The 25918-nt window shown below is 32.7% G+C and overlaps 2 protein-coding genes across 4 annotated transcripts in view; one reads left to right on the forward strand and one right to left on the reverse strand.

Moving 5' to 3' along the window:
• The window catches only part of LOC130446041 (uncharacterized), a 127876-nt gene that overhangs the window by 17507 nt on the left and 84451 nt on the right, over positions 1-25918 (forward strand). For both annotated transcript variants that reach the window (XM_056782032.1, XM_056782031.1), the window contains 4 exons: positions 431-570; positions 5818-6014; positions 9015-9220; positions 10344-10532. In XM_056782032.1, coding sequence (XP_056638010.1) covers positions 431-570; positions 5818-6014; positions 9015-9220; positions 10344-10532 — 732 coding nt within the window. The remainder of the gene's footprint in view (positions 1-430; positions 571-5817; positions 6015-9014; positions 9221-10343; positions 10533-25918) is intronic.
• LOC130446042 (RWD domain-containing protein 2A) overlaps positions 1-25918 on the reverse strand; it is a 118228-nt gene that overhangs the window by 6509 nt on the left and 85801 nt on the right. The window contains exon 1 of one of the 2 annotated variants that reach the window (XM_056782034.1): positions 3989-4075. The exons of the other annotated variant lie outside the window; for it this stretch is intronic. The gene's annotated coding sequence lies outside the window, so the exon portion shown is untranslated. Of the gene's footprint in view, positions 1-3988; positions 4076-25918 lie in introns of those variants that run through there. 2 annotated transcript variants of the gene reach the window in all.

The raw sequence follows: 25918 nt of genomic DNA on the forward strand, positions 1-25918 counted from the left end.
CATTTCGAAAGGCAGCGAATAATGGAGCTAATTGGTACACAGACGCTTCCAGGAGGAATTTCTTGGGCCGGGCTTCTGCAGAGGACATTAGTGATCGAACTTTTAACCAGACATGGTCACCTAAGACACCGTCTCTACCAGACCACGTCATTTTTGAGTGCCCAGCACTCACAAAGTGCGGTTTAAACGCTTGGGTAAGCCTTACAGCTTGCCTAATGGCATCAAAGGGATTAAGCCAAAGCGCCTCTCAAAGTACATCGGCCTTTGGTAACTTCAAGTAGGGAATTTGTAGGCTTATGCGCCCAACGGTCTCTTGGTCAACTACAATGATGGTATGAACTATGGTATATATTCATTGGAGAGATAGAGTACTGAAAAAAAACCCCAATAAGTGAATGATATATTTTTTCACAGTATTTTTTTGTTTCAGTTATATCATTATACCCTATATCGTTTACGACCCCATCAAACGATATTAGCATTTTCAAGCAAAATTCATCAGTGTATCTGGTTATATTGCAAACAACATCTCAAAATGGTTCGAATTTGATGATGATTATGAAAAAACAGGTAGGTAATTCTAATATACAAAGAGCCAAACTCATGTAAGAAGTGTGATTGCCTAGGATTAATCCAATTTCTTAGAATTAAGTGACTTTTTGTATGACAGATAATTCATTTATAACTGTGAATAATTTTCCCCAGGCTCGTTCCAGTGGACAACTCTGGGCGCTTCTTTTGGATATCCTCTTGTGATATGATCAATTTTTGAGGTTTTGACACTTAATCAACTAGGTCTCAGAGACGTAAAATCAAAAGTATTTAGAAGCTTATCATATCAATAGTTCTAAGAAAAAAAATTAGAGAAACTACGAATTTTTTGGGTATTAATTATTATTTTTCTTATGATGTATTCAATATTTGTGGCTTCCACAAAACGTATCAACCTTCCTGGTACATCGGACTCGTTAATGATAGCATACGGTTATTTAGGTCTAATATTTGGTGAATATGAAGAACATGACAGCGTAGATTTTGTAATTTGCTTCTATTTAGTGAATATTTTTCCAATTTTTAAAATTCAAATTCAAAAACCATTTTCAAACAATTTTTTATAAACTATTATAAATAAAACACGGTTATGTAGAATGAACCAGATAGTTGAACAGGGATATTAACTCAACCGATCCATTGTTATCGAAATTGATTGTTCACGTAATGATATACAAGTTCTACTGATATGTCATACAGTCTCTCTCCTCTTGCATAAACTACATGTATTGTTTAATGATTGATGTTTAATTATCTAACAGATACATGATACATAGTTTTTAGAAAATTCAGATAGAAGCAATCGTTAAAATCAAGTGGTTTTATCGTGGATTTTCCACGATAAAAGTTGGTTATTTATTTCCCTACGATGATATATCATTGGTCCATTAGTTCCGAATCAGATTGTTAGATGCCACAACAAATTACATTTTCACACTCTCAAATAGTTTGATTTTCAGAGTTGTTTTAACAATGTGTTGATTCTATTTCCGTTAAGACAAAAGCATGGTTCGAAGACCACAAATTAGAAGTGTTTTTTTTTCAAACGATATATACTTTGGTCGTATTCTTCGTCCCCGATAATGAATATATAGTTATTCGAAATCTCGAGATATAGGTTAAATCTACACAAAGATATTGAACAATTACCATACTAGATTTATTAGAAATCGAGATAATAAAATTTGCATCTGATAAGTCCTGGAATATAATTCATATTCATTTAATCAAACAGATGAAAAATAGTCCTATACTATTTCATGAAAACACGCATCCTTTATCTTTTTTGAATTTCATATAATAATCAACAAAAGACAAAGTTCACATTCTGGAGGCTCAAGAAATAAGCAATTATAATTACAATAATTGATTTATTGTAATGTATTAATTCATCTATCACATTTATAATGTAGTTTCAGATAATCACACTGTATATAAACAATACCGGTCAAAAGTTTTTGCCTACCCTATAGTTTGCGTAGTGCACAACAAATAAAAACGATACGATCTATTTTGTTATTCAAGTTCTGAATAACATTGTAAAGATGGTCCCACAACAACTCAATAGGGTTGAGGTCGAGCGGGCAAATCATTAGTTTTAGGACATTCTTCCTTTCCAATTCTTTCAAATACTCGTTGTCGTACTGGAAGGTAAAATTTCCGCTGATCAAGCGTTGGTCATAATGTACTACATTTTTCGTTAATGATGACACGGTTGTGATATCTGAAGATGAGGATAATCTGCAAAAACTGCTACACAGATTTGAAACAGTTGCAGGAGAATTCAATATGATCATATCGAAACAAAAGACACAATTCTTGACAATAGCGAGAGAACCAAGAAGATGCAAACTGGCAATTTATAATAAAAGTGTAGAACAGGTTATGTCTTTTAAATATTTAGGGGTTAACATCACGAGCAATAGGAACTTGAAACAAGAAGTCAAAACGCAAACAACAGCAGCATCTAGGATATCAGGATTCCTTCGAACCGTGATATGGAGGAATAAATTTTTAAGTATCGAAAGCAAAACACGGATATATGAAACTTGTGTCAGACCAGTAATGACATACGCCATAGAAACGAGGGCGGAGACTGCAACTACTAAACGGATTCTTAGAACAACCGAGATGAAGACATTACGCTCAATCACAGGGAAAACACTAAGAGACAGAATAAGGAGCAATGAAATCAGAAGAATGTGTGATGTTCCGGATATAGTGAGATGGGCCAGAACTAGAAGAAGAGCATGGAGAGATCATGTCAATAGAATGAACAACGATCGACTGGCGAAAATCGCAAAGGAAGAGAGACCCAATACAAGTAGACCGCCTGGAAGACCACCAAAGCGCTGGTATGAGAGCTGGTCCTTGCAGTCACAACTTAGGCTGCCTTTTTGAAAACACAAGACACAGTCTTAAAATAAGATGAAGAAGAAGAAGAAGAAGAAGATTTTTCGTTAATAATTTTTTATAGCATTCTTTTCTCAAAATCCCTTAAATTTTTAACAGGTCTCCAGTCGCACTTCCTCCAAAACATCCCCAAACCATCACCGAGCCTTCATCGTGTTCTACAGCCGTAATTACACATGCAAGTCGTTCTTATTGTGATTTGCACACGAAAGCTCTTCTCTTAAACCCAAAAACCCCAAACAATTTTGACTCATCACATCATAAAATTTTCTCCCAATCTTCATGCGTTTTGATGTCTTAAAAGGGATTTTCTCACTGCCATGGTTTGTCGCATACCGGTAGTTTTCATCCTCCTGTTTAGAAAATTGCCTCTAGCATTTCTGTCCATGAGACTTTTGATTGAAGATTAGTGCTTTTTGATACTTCAACTGCCGCGGATCCAATAATTCCTCTCCTTTATATCTATCAATTTCTAAATCATATAGCATTTTAGGAACAAATATTTAATATCATTTTTTTGTATTTTCTGAAATAACTTCACAACTTACTTATAAGGTAGTTTAAAAGAAACTAAGCCTCCAAAATGGGTGAAGGGTTTGTGCAAATATATTTCCGTTATATTTACAAGTGCTGATATCTTCAAGTTGAGGTGAGAAACTTTTCATATATAATTAAAAAGTGAATAACACATAGTTTGAAGAGGAATAATCTGGTCCTGAGTGACCAATCCACAACAGTATAACGGTCATAAACATACAAGAAGTTATTTTGATTGACCTTGTATAATTCATTTATAATCTTCGTCCCAAAATTAGGAATCCACTTCTGCTAATTAATTATATTTTATCGACTCATAAAGCACTTGAATTGTCTGACCTTCCGTTGATTATCTTATCAATGTTTTCAATTTTCGATGAATTCCATGCATTTCAAAATATTTGTTGTTTTTTTGGTATACCTTAAATTGTTTTATTTCCATACCAATTTTAGATTTCTCATATCGATAATAAATTCAACTACTCACCTGATTTATAAGTTAAAACCTAACTACGATAAAGAAGTATTGTTTATATCTTTCGAGCTGATTTACACTCAACTTTTCACGGTGAACACTGGAACCGAACTGAACAGAACAATTCAGATTAGTCTTATGAAAATATTTCGTTACATTAGCAGTATTAGGTATTGAGGATCTATATATTGCAGATAATGGGTCTTAAAACTATTTCGGATTTAAAATTAAAGTAAATTTTGCAGTTTACCGCACGTCTCTAGCACTCATAATAGCGCTGATATAAATTTTTAAAAGTGTAATATTTCTACTCCGACCTCATTTTTTCTTGCAATACACCAATCGCTTGCTTACGTCACCAGCGCCGATAGAAATTAGCCCGACAAGTTACAGTAGCGTCAACACTACGTTGTTTTGTTTTACCTTCCTATTACGTGGTAGTAGTTGTATTTTTTTGGTAGGATATCGAAGCCTAGATAGAGAATGGTTCGTTATAAATATTGTATTGTACCAAAATGTACCAAAACTACTATTACTCCCCAAGGGAGAAAAATTACGGAAAAAGTGGTGAGATGCAATGAAAAAAGACATTAAAACGAATAATTTTTTATCAAGTACAAGTAATCGGTTTTGTTGTAAAGATCATTTAAAGGTAAATAGCTACTTTCATTGTTTAAATAGCATATTCAAAACTTACAGGGTAACTTGACAAATTATTGTAACAATAATGTAGTAGTTTTAAAGCAAAATAGAAAAGCAGTTTTGCGAGTATGGTCATGTAAGAAACATGAAAAAAGTAGTTGCTAAAGCAGTAAGTGATTATAAGAAAAAGTATATTATGCTTGATTTTCAAGAAAACCCACGCACCAAGTTTTCGAATATTAAAGAAAATAAAATGCTCTCCCATAAAATGATATTAACTTCACGGAAGACGATTTCGACAAATGATGTCGATGTGAACCAATGTTTTGTCTTCAAATGAGAGCACATTTATCTACAAATCCAATATCAGGAGTACCTGAACCAAATTTTTCCAAATCGGTAGATAGAGAGGCGCGGGTCGATAGAATGGCCAAAACGATCTCTTGATCTGACGCTATTAGACTTCTTTTTGTGGAGATATCTGAAAATTATTGCATACAAACCTAACTTATCAGCTTAGATGAGTTAAAAAATCTAGTCACGCTCGCTATTAGATCTGTCACGTCTGAGATATTTAGGAACGTTAGAAGGCATATTTAATGTTGCAAAAATTCTTTATTAGGATTTTAAGTACGGAATTCCTGAAATTTCTTAAATCTTAATTTTTGTAATAAATTTCCGAACTGCATACTATTACAGCACCTTTTGGGTTGAGCAGGTAAAGAGAATTATGTAGGTAGTTCCCAGTTTAGATACCCTCCGCTGATTTCCTAAATCGGAAAATGAATTTGCCAAAATTTGAACATGACTATTTTGAAGTATTACACATAGATAGTAAATGGGATCAATGATACGGTTTTTTAAATGTACTCTATCAAAAATTAACCTTCTAAAGGTATTGAATGTGTTCATCTTTCATTGAATGAACAATCTTCGTGGTAGCCTCCTTTTTTATTTGTAGCTTATTTTGATCAGCAGACTATTTGTTTTTTCTCATGTTACTCTTTGCGATAAACTTTGAAATATTTTCAGGCAGACAAACGATATATCACAAGTCTATGCATCCTTTTAAGAAAATTATACCTTTCATTAGAAAAAGGTTATATTCACGCTTAATATTCAAAAATTTTTGTTAATCTTTGAGGCATTTCGTTATTTGATAAATTATAGAAATTTATCTACCTCATTTTATGTCGTAGGAGAAATCTTTCAAAATTGTAGTGCAAAAGAAAATTGAGGATGGTGTTAGAATGACTACGTTTTCTTTTGTAAATACGACACTCATCGTTGTCGCTCAAAACAATAACATTACGAAGATTTTTGAATTCAACAGTGAAGAAAAAATAGAAACTTTAGAAACAATACAAAAGGATGGTTGTAAAGATATTGCCATATGGTAAGTATATACACGACTTAATTATTCTTAACGGTTCGGTTGAGATAGAGATTTTTTCTCCATTTCTATTACCTATTTCTTTAGTCGACGCGACTAAAGATTATTTCCGAGTAGTTACGTGTCTCACAAGCCCTATTACTAAGTGAAAAGGGTGATTTTGTGTTCATTTTAGAGAATGACTACTCGGTTGAAGTTAACTGCTTTGATTTATTAGAGTATGAGCTGGAAATCAGAGAAATATTTGGTATATTTCGTCCACAAATTTAAAAAAAATAAAAGCATTAGTTACATAGGATTTATATCAAAGGAAACATAAATAATAATTTTATTCAGGTGTCCAATTGCCTTACCACTTTTGTAATTAAAAAAAATACACGACTTTCATATTCTACCAACTGGTTCCATTACTACTCTATTACTACTTTTAGCGATAACATACGAACAATTCACCATCTACCGAAACATGAGTGATGACCCTATTCGAGTCTGTTTTTCTACCCCTCAGCTGTTATTCTCCAAACACGGAAAATACAAGTACACTACAAAAATTATATTAATTCTACTTCAAAAATTATGAAAAAATTCATATTAAAAAGAATTGTTTTATTAAATTCTGATTCATCATTCCTAGTTCGTCAGGAATCTTCGTTTATTGTTTTAAGTTTTACGAGGATGGTCCCAGTAGTACCTGGCCCAACAAAGAGAATCGTCAAGCTCCTCAAAATAGCCATTAACTGCCGACATCTTTGACCGAGCCATTTTTTCAAGTTTGGGAACATAAAATAATCCGAGGAGACTAAATCTGACGAATAGGGTGCATGGGGTAGCAATTAAAACTTTGATTAATTAATTTTGGCCATTGCAATAAACCATGTGTGAGCTGTTGATTTTCTGGATGAAACATGACTTTCTTCTTCTTCGCATGATATTCGTCGTTGATAGTTTTTCAATTTATCAAGATAGTCAATGAGAATTATCCCACGCTCATTCCAAAAAACCCACGCCATGACCTTGCCTGCAGATGGAAGAGTCTTCGCCTTTTTTGGAGCAGGCTCTTTCTTTCAGTCCATTGTTTTGATTATTCTATTGTTTCGGGTGTGAAGTGATGGACCCACGTTTTATCCATGGTTATGAAAGGGCGCGGAAAAATTCGGCCAAACAAAAACTAAACGACGAGGCAACTTGAAACATATGCTGTATAGATTGTGTAGTTTCTAAAAAAGTGATACTTTTCAAGCAACTACTGCGAGGTACTTCTGGGACCATCCTCGTACCTATACTTATGTTTTATCTATTACTGATATCTATCAATGATTGTTAAGGCAGGGATTGTGCATATGTTAGTGTAGCCCTCATAACGTATGTAACAAAAGTTTTCGGAAAAAATTACTTGCCTCCAATTTAATTTGAAATAATAATTTGTATTTAGTTTAAACTTATTAAAACCTCCCAAAAATTGGACAACATAAAGCTATGACCAATGCTCAATCAAATAGATTGATGGAATGTGCAAAAGATAATATAGGAGCATAGCTAGGAGGTTTCTTCTTCTTCTTCCAATGCCTGCTTCATTTTAATGAAGATTGGCAATCATCCTTTGGAATTCCTCACGATCTTCAGTCATGAGTATTAGATTTACGGAGGTTGACTCGTCAATTTCGGGTCTCTTTCAAGACCATCAGTGGAGAAATAAAGAGAAAGGAAGGTAAACATTGAAAAGGGAAGAAATGTGTTGTGATCATGTGTGACGAGAAATATTTCGCTTTTTCACACTCAGAAATTGAACGCCATCATGGATTTTACACATAGAAAATTGTCTCAATATCATAAAATGTAAATACAAAAAGATGATTGAAGATGAAGTTTTGGTTTGGAGGGCCATATCCGTAGCAGGAATTTCACATTCGCATGTTTCGCATGTATTAGTAAGGAAGCAATGGGGTAGGAGATTTTAAGCGACTCAATCGAAGAAGCAAATTCAAAATTCAAGTTCTATCTACAATAATCACAATATAATTATCAAAACAATTTCAAACCTAAAAAAAGTGAAATACCTTCATTCGATTTAATTCAACTTCAATAAAATTTTAAACCAACGGTTTATAAAGTTTCAGTTAGCTGTTTCAGCAGAAATAAATATTGTATTATTGTCAGCATTAGAATAAATGCGGATTACGTTGGTCGAAGAAATGCATAACTAACTGGATGGGTTATAAAAAAGCTTCTACCAAATATCTTACAATAATCGATTATTTTTCACTCGTAACTTGACGTAATCCTTGAAATACCACTTGAGCTATGCTCCCATTACTTTTCACAGATTATTATTTTCAAAGCTCTTGTGATATAACTGATTAGTTGACGTCGTCGGTCAACCGAGAAAATTTAGTTGAGGCATTTTAAATCTCATTAGACAGTGTGCATAATATTTTCACTGAAGTGTACAGAAAGCTGTTCGGCAAGTATTGCCTAAAACATTTAGATTAAGTGGATTAAGAAACTCGTGAATTTAAATACACAATAAACAAATTATTTTTCATCAAAAACTATTCCATGCAGCTCAAAAAACAATCATGAAATTTAATGGATTGGACTTCAAACTCGCGCAACATCCACCCTATTTGCCAAGCTTGACTTCCTCTGACTACCGTTTTCTAGACCTCATTTGAGAGATGGAGTCTATAAGCTACAGCTCATTTGAATAAGTGCATTGATGTTCAGAGAGAATAAAACATGTTTCAGATTATAAATTGTATTTTTCTTATCGAAATACAAAACTTATAGAATAACGTGGTATAATATTATGATAAAAACAGAACAATTCTTAATGAAAATTAATTAAAACAACTTTACAATCTGATTTATTCAATCAGGAAATGTCGGTAATGATAAGGATAATTTTTAAAGTGTATTCCCAGAACGCCATCTGGAAAGTGTGAGCTCCTACAACCTCCATTTCCACGTCTCTCCATTATGAGAACTAATTGAATTTATCCTTAGGGAGGACAACGGGAACGTATTTATGTCGCTTGTCGGATTTATGGGAAATTCACCAGTTCCTAGTTCTTATTTTCCACGATTGTACAAATGGCGTGGAAGGCATTTTGATGACCTGCAGGACGTCCATCCGGGGGCCACCAGGATATCGCCTTTTATGATTGGAGATTCGGGATTTGTCGCTGTCGCCTATAATGTATCTTATAATGGTGAGTATTTATATAAAAGTTTCGGCAACAAATAACTGAGTCAGGATAAAACTCCTCACCATCAATCGAGGACAAGTTGAATAACATTATTTTTTGTATCGGTTGACGAAGATGATCTAAAGAGCAGCTGTGATGACTTTAACTTTTATTATAAGGAATCTTGTATTTGATAAACAATAATTATTGGAATTATATAAGATTACAATATAATCTATTTTCAACTTTTATTCGGCATTAAGCAATAAGGGTAGGTAGATTTTTCATATGTAACCTTTCTTGCAATAAATTGTAAACTATTTCGGTTGGAATATTTATTATATTGGTTATATCATGTAGTGGTTTTGAAAAGTAAGGTCAAAAAATGAATTGTAGTATTTTACACTCATATTTCATTCATTTTTGCTCGTACAAACAAAATTTGGAGAGCAAAATGGTAGAAATTTTATGCTCTATAGCACGATGAAACAAAATTTCCAAAAAAATATAGTTCTTCAACCCTCTTATCGAAAATTGATGAAAATTTTGGAAACAATTTGTTTATATAGTGCTACAAAGTCATATTTTGTTCAAGACCCAAAAAGGTCGAAATGTCAATTTTCACTTATTTTTTTGTGGAATATGAACTAATGTAAGATTCGGTGATGTAACCAGGTAAATGAAACCAATGATATTAAATGGGACCTTATGGAAAGTAACACCTCGTTTGAATGGTATTAAGAATAGCTATTGAAACTATTTTTTGGATTTAAGATGTTTTGATGGTTAACAGATATAAACACTGAAATTTGCGTTCCACTTTTAATAGATAAAGTGAAATTATTGGTGGGATACGAATAAACTTACAATAAAATATGAGATCAAAACCAAAATATTTAAGGGAAATGTATTTTTAGGATTGATATTTGTGAATTTATTAACGTCATAAAAAAATTTCTTGTTACTGTTACTACTTTTTTGTTCTCATATTTTTATTCAGAAATATGATAATTTCAACAAATTTTACTAGCAGTCATAAAAACAAACATTATAAGACAGATGTAATGTTTGAGGAAAGTCTGTATTTCGCTTTCACCTTTTAATAAAATATAATCGATGGTATAAGGGGGTTGGTTTCTACTTTCAGGTGATGAAAATGAGAACGTCTACTCGGAGATATTGAAATACAACGTGAACACTGAGAAGTACGAGCTATTTCAAAAGATATTGACATACGCCTGCGACGATATCAAATACTTCGAGATTGATACCGTCGAAGGAACGAGGGAAAACGAGAAGGATAGATTCCTCGTCGTTGCAAATTCGTACAAAAAAGGTAAGATAAATATCAGGATATGGATGGAAATCATCTGCATTGGCAAAAATTTTTTCTATAAAGGCCGAATTTACGTCTAAAAATCAATCATTTCTATAGAAAAATATATACATAGGACGAATTTTAGTGTGACTCTTATATTATCGACATTATCTGATAAAGTTTTAACATGATCCTTATCGGGAAAATTTGACGATGTTAATATAGCTGCGTGATGAAAAAATATGTTTTTTTGAATGCAACGATTTTCTTTTTCATCGAAAAGTTTTCCTGCCTTCAAATGTCTATGGAAATACCAATTAGAACGAATTCCTGGAAAAATATGGTCCTTAATTGGTAGTACATTTGTTTGATTTATTTTTATTATCCTCATGAAAAATTCAATCTATAAAAATTCGAAATCTGTCCATTTGTTGCTTATAAGGCGAAACAAAAATTGTCGGGTTAGCTAGTAGACAATATATAGGTCAAACTTTAATATCCTTATACAACATAATCATCTCAGTCAAAGTAATTGCAGGTTACATCCTGAAAGATATTAATTCAGGTCTTCATCATATGCTGTAAGCGTATTTATAACTAAAACTAATCCTTGAAACGGTACATCACCCAATTGGATAATTGCATAAACAAAAATCTGACATTAACCTACTAATTCCCCTAACATGACCTGAAGTCATGAACGGTAAGTACCATTTGTTAATGATCTGTTGTGAGTTCCTGGACGATTTTAATCTCCAGCTTACCTTTACCACATGAATCTCTTGTGTTTATTGACAGATTCGTGGGGAATTCCAGCCTGCAGTAGACATTAAATATATGATTATTTCATACTTGTTGATCAAAGTATGATAAATAAACGAACAAATTATTTATTTTCCGGATAGATTTGAGCACTAGGTGGAAACTGTCCTTTCTCCTGGATGATAGCTTAGGTTTCCAGCAAATTACCTCCCAATCTATCTTTTAATTAGGTGACATACAGACATCACCTAATATTAAGTGTAATTTAATAAAATTTTAAAAATACAAGTGATTCTTTCTAATAATTTAACATTTGGTCTTTAACAACTATTATTAATCCAATGTGGAATATAATAAAATGGCACCTCTTGGAACCATTCGAGATTCACAATGATGAATAATATAATTGAATTTTCAACATCTAGGAATCCATCCTCAAATTAAAGGTAAGTTATCTGTTATTATGTATGCTTATATTTGAACATGGGTGAACATGTTTGTAAGAGTGATGAGATGATATATCCACCCTGCGGAAACAACGAAACTACGGATTAATATGATTACTCTTCCCTATACATAGTTTTTCAGCTGTGTGTACGATCATTATTCTTCGGATACACTTATTAAACAATTCATTGATATAGAAAAAATAGGCAACTGGAATTACTTCTTGACACTATCTAGAAAATGATGATAATATGCCTAACATGCCTAAGCTACCCTTAACAAAAGCAGCAGGAAGACAACATTCATTTTGCACCTACAACCAGATTCAGTAGTGGTGTGAAATTGACAGAAAAACACAGTGATAAGGATGAAACAGGAACAAGAGTGGGCTAATTTTTGTTATGGCACTAGAACTTCCAGTTCCAGAAAAAAAGATGTTGAAAAGTTGTAAATGCAGAAATTACTACTTAAAATATGTCGTTATATGCATCACTTGTGCTGTTAGTTAGATTTGCAAAGTTCATCACATGATACCGATGAGGAAGAAGAGACTGAAACAGTTTTAAAATTAAATCGTCGAGATTTCAAATAGACGTGATCCATCTCTTAACGTAAATGTTCATTTTACCTATGGTAACAGGAAAGATCAACACTATAAAAGTGAGATATCATCTACGGTTACGTCCGATCACAGACATTGCACAAGAACAACTAGAAGACAAGCTATTGAAGACAATGACAAACTGTGTAGTGAGCGGAGGGCACTATACAACAGAAGTGATAAATGGTTAGCTCAAGGACGTGAATAAGAAAGAGATAAATAGGTGTTAGAAGATAAGAAAGCGCTCAGACATCTGAGCGATTGGTAGCTTGCGGCGTGTTGAGAGTAATGTAGATTTGAGCTTTCAGAATGATTCCAAAGCCATCTATTCGCCGGATCTACTACCCTGCAACCTCTTTTTTTCCTCAAAACGTCATAAGAAGTGCAGTTTACTTTGATTTGGAAAAAGAAACAACTGCGAGGAGAGAGAAAATGTTGCTACTGAATAATTTTATAATACATAATTTTTCAGCATCAGTCTCTTCACTTAATTATTCGAACTCATTCCTAGTCAATTTTAATTATATTATGTCAAAGAACCCTCTAAATATAAATGTTTTTTATGTTCACCAATGTCTAGAAGTAACTATGATTTTCATAGACACTCAGATATTATCATGGCAGCAGAAATTTCATAAACATGGAAGACTGCTACACATAATTGAAACATAATTTTCTTGACATTAATCGTTTTGCAGTGGTTAGGGTATTTAGTGAATAAACAGTCTTCTCCTCGGTTCAGAGGTTTACGTATTAGTTATTTATGAAAATTTATTATTTACAGAGTTTATTCCTTGAAATTTTCAATTGCTTTTAATACCCTCTCTCCGGAAATTCTGTTTATCTTTGTATAAAAATATGGAACTCGGCTTCTTTCTATCGGTTTCCGTTAGATCCTACTTCATATTAAAAAGGAGGAATTGTCGATGTTTCTCACGTACCAAACATTACCTCCCCCAAAGTTTACAAATTTCTGAAACATGAGCCATTCACTAGTATTACAGTCTAGACGAGAGCTTTTTTGTACCTCTTCACGTTCTTCTGAATTTTTAGGAATCTCCCCTTAAAATATTCAGACGTTATCACGTATCCAAACTATCTAGCGGCCTACCTTGTTATCATAAAAATTCTATCACCTCGTAAATCTTGAATAAAAACACCAGTTTTTGTGTAATACTAGAGGATCAAACGTAGCCAATATACGGGGCAATAAAAACTCCCATTTTTAAGATTTACATAAACTTTGATTAAGGTATACGATAGAAAAAAATATATAACATACTTGAAAGGAGACGATTGCGAAGAGAACGACAACAGAAAAATAATAGAAGAAGAAATTTCGCCAGAGAGAATTGGAAAAAATTTGGAGTATAATTTCGGATTATATAAATCGGGATATATCCTATATTCGAAAAATTGCTACTAAATCACTGAATTTAAATTAAATTTAAATTTAAAATAAATAAAAATCAAATCATCGAACTTCACTTACTTGATTAATCCTGAAGCCTTTTTACCTTTTCGGTTGTAAGGCTTGTTGAGTCAATACGTGGGCTCCCTCTTCCACAACCGTTTCTATTCTTTCCTCCTATCCTGTGTCTTTTGTTTAATTTCCCGCCATATTATTCTTCGATTTTCCTCTGCTACATTAATTTCTTCTATCCAGCTTCACCTGATACTTTCTTTTTTTCGTACTTCATATATCTTCCGTACTATTCTCATAACATGGTCAAACTCAATCAAATAATTTCAATTATCCTTTATTTATTTTGTTTTGAAATGGTTTTAAATTGAAAATCTCTTATAGTGTTATTCCTAATTTTGTCGTTTCTTGATTTATCATCTATTTTCCTCAGAAATCTCATTTCTGTACTTTGTATTTTACTTTTCAGTTTCTGTGTGAGTGTCCATGTCCAGTTGTTTCAGTTCTCTCTTTTATGTCTTCTCCTTTCGGTGCTTATTATCATCGACCTAATAAGTTTACATTCGTTTATTTTCTTATTCATTTTGACATATTCTATAAAACATAGATGTATCTCTTCTCTATCTTGTCTTATTGCTTTTACAGTTATTTGTCCAATTATGAAGTTTGCATCTGTTGTTCCTTTGTTTCTTGTAAATCCTTGTCATAAGTCTTCTATGGTTCCTTTTCGTGGTTTAGTCTATTAATCTCGTATATATCTTGCTGACTTCCTGGTGCCTTCCCTAGATTCGGTTTTTGTATTGCCTGCTGTATTTCTTTAGATTTATTCTATCTTTCGTTATTTGAGTTACTGTTAATCCTTCGGGTCCTGTGGTCTCTTTGTTTTTTGTACCGTTTATATCCTTTCGTTTTAAAAGATCTTCAAAATATTGTTTCCATCTTTCCATGATATCATAATTGTTTGTTATTACATCTCCTTTTGTATATCTTATGTCGATGAGGGAGTTCTTATTATGATTACTTGTTTTTCTGGTGTTTTCAATGGCACCGAAGAATAGTTCTCGCCATGACTTCTGTTTTTCTTATCTCCTTTCTTTTTTGTATTTTCCGTACTCTGATTGTGCTTTGGATGTTAGGTATTTCCTTGACCTCCAAACCTTTGGAGTCCACTCATCAATTATTCCATAGTTTAACACTATAAAGTAGAGTTCTACTTGAGCTATTGATTTATAATTAGCAAATATGTGTGTAGAATTCAAGGTGCTATATACACTACGAAAGGATATATTGTGTCCCCTTTTTCGCTGTGGAGCTGGGAATGCTAAGTGTTTAAAACTGATCTATAACTCCTACTCCTTCCAGAAAGTTCTGCTATAGAAATAATCTTCATATTTTATTTAATTCTACGGGTGGTGCTTATTGGTTATGGGTTATTAAGCAACCATAACTTATTCATAAACCTCTGAAGAAAGTTATTTTAGGACCAATCCTCATTAAAATGCTGTTCACAGTTGGTTAGATTTTCTTCCAAACCACAATGACGACTTCTTTGTAGAGAGCTGGACGAAGTTGTGCTCCTGTATGCGTGTTTTAACGTTTATTAAAATAATACCATTGAAACATAGATCTCATACCACGAAATTTTCATATATCCCTCTAATTGGTTTTACTTAAATAATTTAGTGATATACCTTCACTTAGTTTAGATTTAGTCAAGAGTAATACTTCATTGTGATAGTGTTAAAGGTCAGACAGTCAAGGCCAGTGTATACTAGAGAGTGGTGTGAGGAGATTAAAATAATTGAAGATGCATAGTATCCATTGAAATGTTCTAAACTTCGATATAAAATGTACTAGTAATTATTCATGTGACAAATTTGATAAGCTGAATATAAAGTTTCGATGTATTACACCAATCAACGATACAATCCAATTAGAGTCGAGAAAGCTTGTAAATATAATAAAAAAACATCTATATATAACAAATAATGATACTAAATCCATAGCAACTAGTAGATACACATATTCATATACATCGCAGTTGAAAATGTCAAACTGATTCATATTTCGCATTCAAATATATTATTTGAAACAACACAAAACTTTTAAATGGAACGGTATAATCCATAGAGAATTATTAACAAGTCGTATTGCCATTGATTGAAAATATAGAGAATTGAACAACGTAATGCGTCAAACTTTATGTCCACTTTAATTTATTAGTGAAAACATACTCCAAGCTAATAGTTGTAATGATTAGTACGAGGATTATCTGGAAAGTTTCTGACTGAACATTAGTTTCTGTGTCGCAATCGTATAAGTGAGTTGGTGTGAATATTTTTTAAAAAATCAAAAAGTTCAGTATCGATCTGTCATTAAATATCTGTTTTTAATAATGCTATGCAAATGAAAGAGGACACCGTGTACCTAGATTACACTATCATTAACGACCGTAAAAGTTACGGCAGCTGAATTCAAATGTGGTGTCCCGTTCAGCTTGACTAACGACGAGCGTTCAGGAGACAAGTAATATCATCGAAAAAGTTCACCGAATGGACTGAACGATCTTAATATAAAAGTTAGAGAGATACAAGATGAAATGGCATATCAAAACAACGTATATGTCAAATAATGACATATATGTCAAATACATGCGTCAGCTATCCGCGCGTCGAGAGCCACCTTTGCTCATTTTGCTTCGAATTATGGCAGGTCTGAAACGAAAAAACAATCAAAACAGTTGAATTCAAATGGCAACCTGCCCAGAAATAGACAAAGAAGGTTTAATCAGACCGAAACGTTATGTGCGAATATTAGGAACCTCATTAAAATGAACAGAGGTGCTGCCTAATTATAACAAGTAATAATAAACCACAGAGAATGGGAGAAAAAAATTATATGTACTTAGGATAAATTATACCGTATGTTATGCTTTTATATGAAACTAGCGTCTATAACGATCAGAAACACTCTTAAAAGTTTGTATTTATTTAGATATATTAGATCGACGGCCCGTCTTAAAAATTTATTTACATTGTATATAATTCTACGCTGTTTTTGTGTACTGTAATTTCTCTGCCTTCATAACTTTTTACCGTGATATTTGGTCCATCTACAGATTTATCCCTTGTCATTTTTACCAGCTTATCGTCGTTATTCAACTTATATAATGGTTTCTTTGTTTTTATGCAGTATTACCCATGTTATCTAAGTCAGATGATCGTCTTATGTTTTCCCTTGTTTTGCGTTGTTTTTCCCGAGATACGATTGAGAATTTTCATTTCTATATCCTTGTTTCAGATGTATAGGTCAATATAGGTCTGATTGTTGCTTTGTAAATTCGTGCATTTCTTTCTTGTCTTAGGTGATTGTTTCTCCATACTACGTTCTAAAGAAATCCCGTGAACTTACTTGCTCTTGTTCTCTCACCTCTTCTTCTTGTCAATTACAAGATACTTGAATTTCATTGACTGTTGGATTATTTGTATTTCTAGTTTTGATTCGCATCTAATGATGTTGTCATGCTTAAAGTTATTATTTTGTACAAAAAAAGTAGTGGAAATTTTTAATAATGAAGTATAGTATTAAATTTAAATAATTTCATAATTTTATTATCGAAATATTTCAATTGCTAGATTAATAGCATCCGTTTGTCTACACCAACGCTAATCTGGAAGGCTCTTGGAATATTTATTTTATACTGCTGGATATTTTTGCAGCTTTTCCCCATTATGAGATACTCTTCTCTACCTCAACGATTCATAGTTATATCGCATGGAGTTAGTAAAAATAAAAATTTTAAATCTCGTCAAGAGTTGGCGACAGATACATGAATCGTATGCAACTCGTAATAGTACTTTGTTTGACATAGAGAAAAACGTTAGTACAATAAAACTATCTCAATATTTTATTGATATTGTCTAATAGAGACCTTTTGACATAAAAGAATTTCTCATAACCAGCGCATCGTCATGTTTATCGTGGATTAATTTCAAAATTCACAAAACTTTTTTGTACCGATGATATGAACTAAAATATATTCTAACAAAGATTGCAACGTCATAAATGTCAATTTGAACTATTATTTCCTATTATTTTTGTAATTATTCCATCTCTTGAATAACAATCATCAGTTATTTTCATTTATTTCACATCAAAGGACCCTACGGCTCTTTTTACTTGGTTGATGAATAGCAAATAGAAGTGAGGGTAATGCCAGAGAGTGTTGAACTACATGAAATAAATAGCAGCGCTGATTGGTGTCCTCTTTTCCGTTCGAATTAAAGGCCAATAGGATACCGAAGCGTTCTGATGAGATGCAATAACATCGAAACAAGTCAGTAGATTTCGTCCCTTTTTTTGCAATCTCGAACAATCCCAAATGGAATTCAATATTCATGGTTTTATTAATTAGGAAAGTAGTTGTTTTCTTCTTGAAGAACGGTTTGTAATTATTGGAATTCGAAACAATATCTGATGTGAAATTATTAATTATATTTTAATATATTAGATACATATTTACATCAACGAGAAGAAGCTATTCGTACAACTTCATTTTAATAGATGAATATCGCGAATTTTAAGAGGCAAAAGCATTTCCGAGTTTGTTCAAGTACGGTCAACAAGTCATCGGAAACCCTACTAGCCTTGCACTTTTCATTTGCACATACTTCTGATAAAGGGTTGGTGAATAAATATTAATCTATCAAGGTAATTAAATTAACACTAGAGTCATCAAAATAATTCGATTTAAGTAAACACACGACCGAGGAAAAATAATTTCCAATTTCGCCAAAGCTTTTAAATCCTTATTATCCTCTCTCTATGTTAGAATATCATTTAATTTGGACTCAATACCGTCTGGCCTTCAGCTCCAAATGGAGGGAAGAAGCATATTGTGTCGCCACCGCATAGCTTTCAAATTATCCTTCCTTTCTGCATCTTCCCTTTCTCTCTCTATCCCAATGGACGTTTCCTTAAAACACTTAATGACACAATGATTAAATAAATGAATAGCCATCCGAAAGTTCTATAACGAAATGCATGAATGTATAAACGTGTAGGTAACGCGAATTTGCATCGAATACTTGAAAAGGGCACTCGCTATTGGATTTCATATACTGATGCTGCAGCCAAGCATTTGAGATCTTATTTTAGAGTTTAGTCTAGGAAGTCTGTTAGTTGGTGTTGAAGAGAGTGTTTATCTGACCGTATATAACAGCCGAATGGAGTGAATCGTTAATAAATAAATGGGGGCATGTAGGGAATAACGTTGGAACACGTCGATTTGTATTTTCTCCTTCTAATTGGATCATATTGTTATGTAACAGTTCTATTATTTGTTTACAATAATACGTTTTCTTATCGAAATTTTCTCTCATAAATACCTGAGTTGGTGTTATTTTAAACAATAGTACTGGCACTGATTACGATTGTCATATAGGCAGACAAAAAATTGTTAAGGTTATGAGTTTTGCCTGAAAATAAAAAAAAGGAAAGCTGGAATATTGCAGAAGAACTCATCACGTCAATGAGAGCTAACTGATTGGTAATAAATGAAAAAATACTTATGTCTAGAAACATATATCATTCCAATCGTACGATAAGACAGAGGATATTTTAATTTCCTGGAAAAAGGTGACGAGTTCCATTTTTGAGTTTATTTCCTCCATACTTTATTATCACTTTGATTAAATTATCATATCAGGTGGTTCACAATTTTCCATTTGTTATTATTGCTTCAGTTATATGAAATAAGTTTAAAAATATAAAAACAACAAGGTTAAAGAAGACCAAGGGGGACTAAGACCAAATATTTACGCTTGAACAGAACTAGTACTACGAACAAAATGTTGGACTTCACACACAAAACAACTATTTGAAATAGAAATAATTTCAAAATATTTATCGGATGAACCTTTAGTAGAAGAAGGACTAAGACAAGTCGAACCATAGAGTATGAAGCAATTGTAAGACCAGTAATTCTGTACGGATCAAAAACATGGACGATAACGCAAAAATATTCAAATCAACTTGAAATATAGGGAAGAAAAGAATACTAAACTGACGTCCCAGGGATGTAGCATACCGTAACAGGAGACGATCGTCAACGCTATGATCAGATGATTTGAGAAGGATATCTTCCTAATGAATCCAAGATACCCCAAGACCGAGCAAAATGATCTAGGCTAAGAAAGGTTTCTCCTAACAGTGGACGAGACAGGCTACGAAGTGATAATGATGAAGGGAAAGAATCATCAGGAAAATATATGTTAAAATGGCAGAAGGTATCTGGAGAAGAAGTGCACACAGAGAACTAATGATGATATAAATAAAGCTGAAAATAACTCAAATAGTTAGGGCTCAAAAAGTAAGATGGTTAGGACACATTGCCACAGAAGTAAGTTATGAGTACGACCTGTAGCGCTGAACAATGTATATATTATTGTTTCAACTTCCTCTAGTGTTATTTCTGGTTCTTCATTATTATAATTCACTGAGGAGTTTCGTTTATAAAATGAAGTTTCTCTAGTAGAAGTTTTTAACTACATGTTTCTTTGACTGATTAAGATTCTCGCCGTATGTTAAATAAGTTTTTATATTCATCCTATTATTTATGTTTATCGTGCTTTTATTGTTTGATGTTGTTCATTTTCTGTAAATGACGGCTTCATGACCTTACTGTTAAATCTTAAATTTTTATATACGAGATGTGGCTACTAAATAACGAGACTGGTAATATAATTTTATTTTAGTTTGATATTATGAATATTTATTTATTTTCTTCTTCAACATATACCCCTCCACTATTCCTACATAGCTCCATGCGAACCTTCCATTTATAGAAACAGTGCAGGAGGTTTTTTTCTGTTTGTTCTTTCAGGAACCGCGTCGGTTTTCCTTTCACAGCTTCAACAGACTCAAATCTTGTTTCTTTTGAAACATATTTGACATTAGGAAAGAGGTAGAAGTCGCACGGTGCAAGATCTGGGGAATTAGTTGAGTAGTCTACCACTGGGATGTTGTACTTGACTTGATGGACAGTGCGGAATTAGGCACCAGTTTGGCACACACTTTTTGTATGTTGAAATTTTCATGTAATATCCGCACAAATACGTTCAGATCGAACAAGATTACCGATTTTTTCATTCGTTTTTAATCTTGAAAGGTGACCCGAACGTGAATCATCTTCTCGGCCATAATAAAAACGCTTAGACCACTCAAAAATAAGTGGATGCGACAAACATTCATTGCCATACACGTGTTTCAATAAATTACGAATTCCATTTGCAGGCTTTCCATGTTTCATGTGAAATTTCATACAGCTACGGCTGTATGGTAAACATCGCATCGAATGAGTAAGCTTCTGGCTAAACAGCTACAAGTCGTTGACCTTTAGCTCATGCGTACTTTTTCTGTAGCAGCTAGTTTCGAACAATAAAATCTGTACCATGAAATAAGCAACTTTTCTGATTCCTAGAGGTGAACATTATTCTATTAATTTTTTTGTGTCTGTACTTATCTTTTTCAAAAACAAACTTTTTAATAATTTGGTATTAACTTAATTTGAGTGGGCGAAATTTATTCATGTGACATTATTCCCTTTAAGCCAATCGGCTTGTGAAGGAGTACAGACCAACCTTGATATCCTAAAAATCTATTATGATGAGTTATATTATTATAACTCATGTTGATTGTTTATAGATACTATCAATTTTATTAATTGCTCAGAAAGAGTTGAATAGTTGAATTGCAATTAATGAAAAAACTTGATAAATAATCGATGAAATTCTCCTAGACTATATACTGTTCCGAGCAAAATGAGAACTACACCGCACCGCTTAGGATAATAAAGAAACAAAGGATTCGTTTTCAAATTAGGATAATGGGTAACGGTTGGAATTTTCCGTTTCACTCACACTCTCATAACAAAAACGACAAAATTCGGCTTATAACTACCAAATTAGCCGGAAAGAGAGAGATAAACTATATGATAGGATTTTAATTAAAAACGTTTTGTTTAACTAAACTTATGAATACAGAAAATTAAGTAGATTGTGGTTACCATAATAAGTTATTAATTTACGGCATGCTTTAAATGTGTGTATGTCTTTTTCGGAATTTCTCTAAATAGACCAGGATTGAACAAGTGGTTTTATAATTCCTGCCTTTCAGAGTACTGAAAAGGTGTAGGAAGTACTTACACTTCCTGGAAAAATCCTTGAATTTCCGTTAACATTTTCCTGAAAAGAAATTGTCGTTCGAAAAAAATGGTTCCTGTCGCGATGTTCTGATTCCTGCCATGTTTAGAAAACGTTAGTTTACATCAACTCATATATTTTCTGAAATGACTTTTTTTGGAAATTAAAAAACAAATATTACAACCTAGAAGTCTTTTACGAATTTTCATACATATTTTATAATCATATTTCTATAAACATAGAAGGAATAATGAAATCACGACAGGGCACACTTTATTTTGGAAAATATCAATGGAAATTCAAGGATTTTTCCAGGAATCGTAAGTACTTCCTATACTCTTTCAGTACTTCAAAACAAATAAGAGAATCGCACCAATTCCTCCCAGTATAAGACATTACTTAAAAAATTCACGGAAATAAAATTTAAATAGTCATTTTTTTAAATAGTGTCCAGATGTAGTTAATTATCGGAATATTATAAAATTTCATTACAAAAAAAGTATACCACGAATGGATGATATGTGAATGAGAAACTATAGGTTAGAATTTTCTGAAAATTTACATGGAACTCATTGTATTTGAACAACTTTCAGTTGTGTAGGACTTCCAGTAACATTATTCAAATCATCGTACTGTTAAAAAACTCCAGTGATTTGAATTTCTTTTGGAAATATTTCTCTTTATGCCCGGTATAATAAAAATAAGTTAATTTGACATTTTATCAGCTGCAGAATCCGCAGAAATCTAAAATTAGTACTTCAGGTTTATCAATAATTGCATTGGTTCCCTTCTGGTTCGGCTGTTTAAACTGAATTCATGAATTACAAGAAACGGAAGTACTTATCAATCACACAAACTTAGCATTTTATATGAAAACATTTTTTTCGCGACCTTAACGCCCAATATAATAACCAAAGCTAAACTGAACTTAACCTAATCAAAGCTAAAGTTAATCTAACCTAGCCAAACCTGAAAATACTTCGTGCACTTTATAATCAAATACAAGCATAGACACATGAAACATTTTACTTTTGTTTAAAAAGTTCTTAACGATGCCCTCATTTTGCGTGATGATAAAGTGTGGAAGTAGATCTGAAATCTTAAGATCTAAATGTCGTTTAAAAATAAGCAGCATCTTAATTTGCTACCCAAGAAACGGTGGCTAGTTGATATGAAGAGTAGATAGATAAAAGTAGATTTAACATAAGCAAAAGCGAAATATAAAAGAGTATGCTACAAACACTACTATAGGTACGTGCATTTTATTAGTAAACTGTTGAGTGCTTTGCAGCAGCCTGGGAAAAATGTTCTCTTGATTATATGCTAGCTAGCAGTTTAAAAATGGGTTATAAACCTTCATATCTGCAAAACAAAGACAAAAGTACAAAACGTCTAAATGTACAAAACATGATGAACTGTAATGTAGAAAATGTAACGATCGTGAAGTACGTATGTCACAGTTGGTTAGAAGAGTAAGATACTTCATACAATAATCAAATCTATCTTTGTGAAACGTTACCGGAAAAGATGGTTGCTGAAGCCTACTTATTTTCAAAGAATACTTCTACTCGTAGTCTCAAGTGTAATTAGGCAGAATTTGAGTCAATATTATCTTTGTATGAAAGAATGTCGTTTTACTAGAAGATACTAAAACTCCAAATACAAGTCCAGAAAATTCTCAATGCAGACATATTTATCACCAGAATACATATCTAATGCTTTTACTAAGTTAGCTAGTGTTAGTGTATTATTGAAACCCATCCTTTCTAGCGAAGCTTCAAGACATGATGAGGAGAGAAAGAAAAAATTCGGTGGATCGAGTGTATTAAGTGTGAAGGTGATTATGTTTTAATTGAAAAATTGTTTTTCCGTCAAACCTTCCTGGTACATCGCTAACTTGTAGCATAATTTAAATTAACAAGTATATATCTGAACTGCTAAACTGATTTTTTATGATAACATTGCGTTATTTATAGGGTCAATATGACTTAATGCTCCCGGGTAGTTGAGTCCAAAAATTCACATCGTCTCATAAAATTTCTTGATAAGTCTGCAATGTATATGGAGAGAAGAAATGGAGGTCGGGGTGATATTGAAAAATTAAATATTTTCTCAGTGAAATAACTTTTTTATTGAAAATCCATTCTACCGTCGAACAACCTTCATTTATCGGGATCGAATTGTGTAGATTGAATATTAGATGTTTCCTATCAATTTCATATAACTAATAATTAATCGAAAACCATTTTAGTAGAATGTCAATTGTATCGAAAATTTTTTTCAACGAAGAATAATTTTCCATCATTTTTATCAAAGCTAGAACAACAGCGAATATTTGTTTGATCTGCAATCATAACAGTTGACTGACGAAACATGCAAAGTATTGTTTTGTGTAAATGGATATTTATATTTCGCACTTGTTCAATTTAAAAATGCATATCATAAAATTAATTGCGTTATTTTTGACCAGAGAATAATTGACAATGCTTATTTTACAGCATCCCTATTTTGATGTTTACTTTTTTTACAAAATAATAGGAAAGATCCTTCTACAGGGCCCAAAAATAAGTATGGAGAGTGATAAGACAACAGCGAATCTCCCGGACAGGATGGACTCCATAATGAACTTCTAAAGTACGGCGGCAAGAACTTACAAATCTCACCTGTCAAATTTGTAAGTTCTGGTGCTACACTGTTGGATACAGCAATAAAACTCGTTCCAAAAATTATTACTAAAACAATTTAACTCGATCACAACACTAGAAGACTAGCAGAAAGGATTCAGATCAGGAAGATTCTGCGTATATGCAGCACATGTCACAAAAGCGTTTGATATATACTTCTGTTATACCATGACATGTACCAATATTGAAAATGGTGTACTAGATTTGATTTTTCATGTTCTGTCCTATCCACTGTTATTGGAGGTTGGCGCATGCTTCTCTGTCCGCCGCTGTGTGAACCAGATCTTCTATATCTCTAAACTGTATTCCTTCCTTTAAATCCTATTTGAAATGAAGCTGTAAAATAACAAGATTATGTATTGTAATAAATAGTTATCACAGCGTGAGTAATAATGGAATATAAGTCCAATCACAGACGATAACAAAAGATAAATCTCCAATTGGAACACGAAGGATAGGTGGACCACGAAAGAGATAAAGGGCTAATCTAGAACCAGGAAAAGGAAATATATCGAAGAAGGAACAGACATAGTAGAAAGAAGAAGACTTTTTCTATGAGAGAGTCTTAAATTCATTTGTTAAGGAAGACACATACCTGCTATGAGGCTCAAAATAGAGGCGTAATGACAAACGATGCAGACAAATATTATAGTAGTAGATTATCTACTACAACGAACAAATACAGGTCGAAGAATCATCCTTAAACTTCAAAATTTCAGCGTTGAATTAGGTCCAGATTAATTGTATGGAAACATAATTTAACATCAATTATTGAATAAAAATCAAATAATACGATTTAGAGTTTCAAAAGAAACTTCCAGATACTGTTCAAACAGCATCTGACGTTTGTAATAAATTGCTACCACCTACTGAAAGATGAAATCGCTTATATACTTATTTTTGAAACGAAAAACCCATGAGATTTGTTCCAGAATAATCAAAAACTTGAAATTAATGAAACTCAACGATTTCTAGAAGATATATCTGATGAAAAAGATTAGATGATACAAGATTGCATTTTTAGTTTTAATGTCAGGCTCCTTAAGTTATTGGCCTTAAAAAAGCATGCTGTTGTACTGAACTTTGAAAATTAGAAATTCAAGAAATGAAAGATTTCAATTTGGCTCTTTTGCTAAAATAACTTGATAATAAAGCCCAAGTTGCTAGAAATTTCACAGTCACAGAAGAATTTTACTAAATATACAAAAAAACTTGGAAACCTTCGACGATATATGACTTAAATACCCTAATTACCAAAATGGCGATTATATAAAACAGACAATGGA

This window comes from Diorhabda sublineata, chromosome 6, assembly GCF_026230105.1.
Source record: "Diorhabda sublineata isolate icDioSubl1.1 chromosome 6, icDioSubl1.1, whole genome shotgun sequence".
NCBI lineage: Eukaryota > Metazoa > Arthropoda > Insecta > Coleoptera > Chrysomelidae > Diorhabda > Diorhabda sublineata.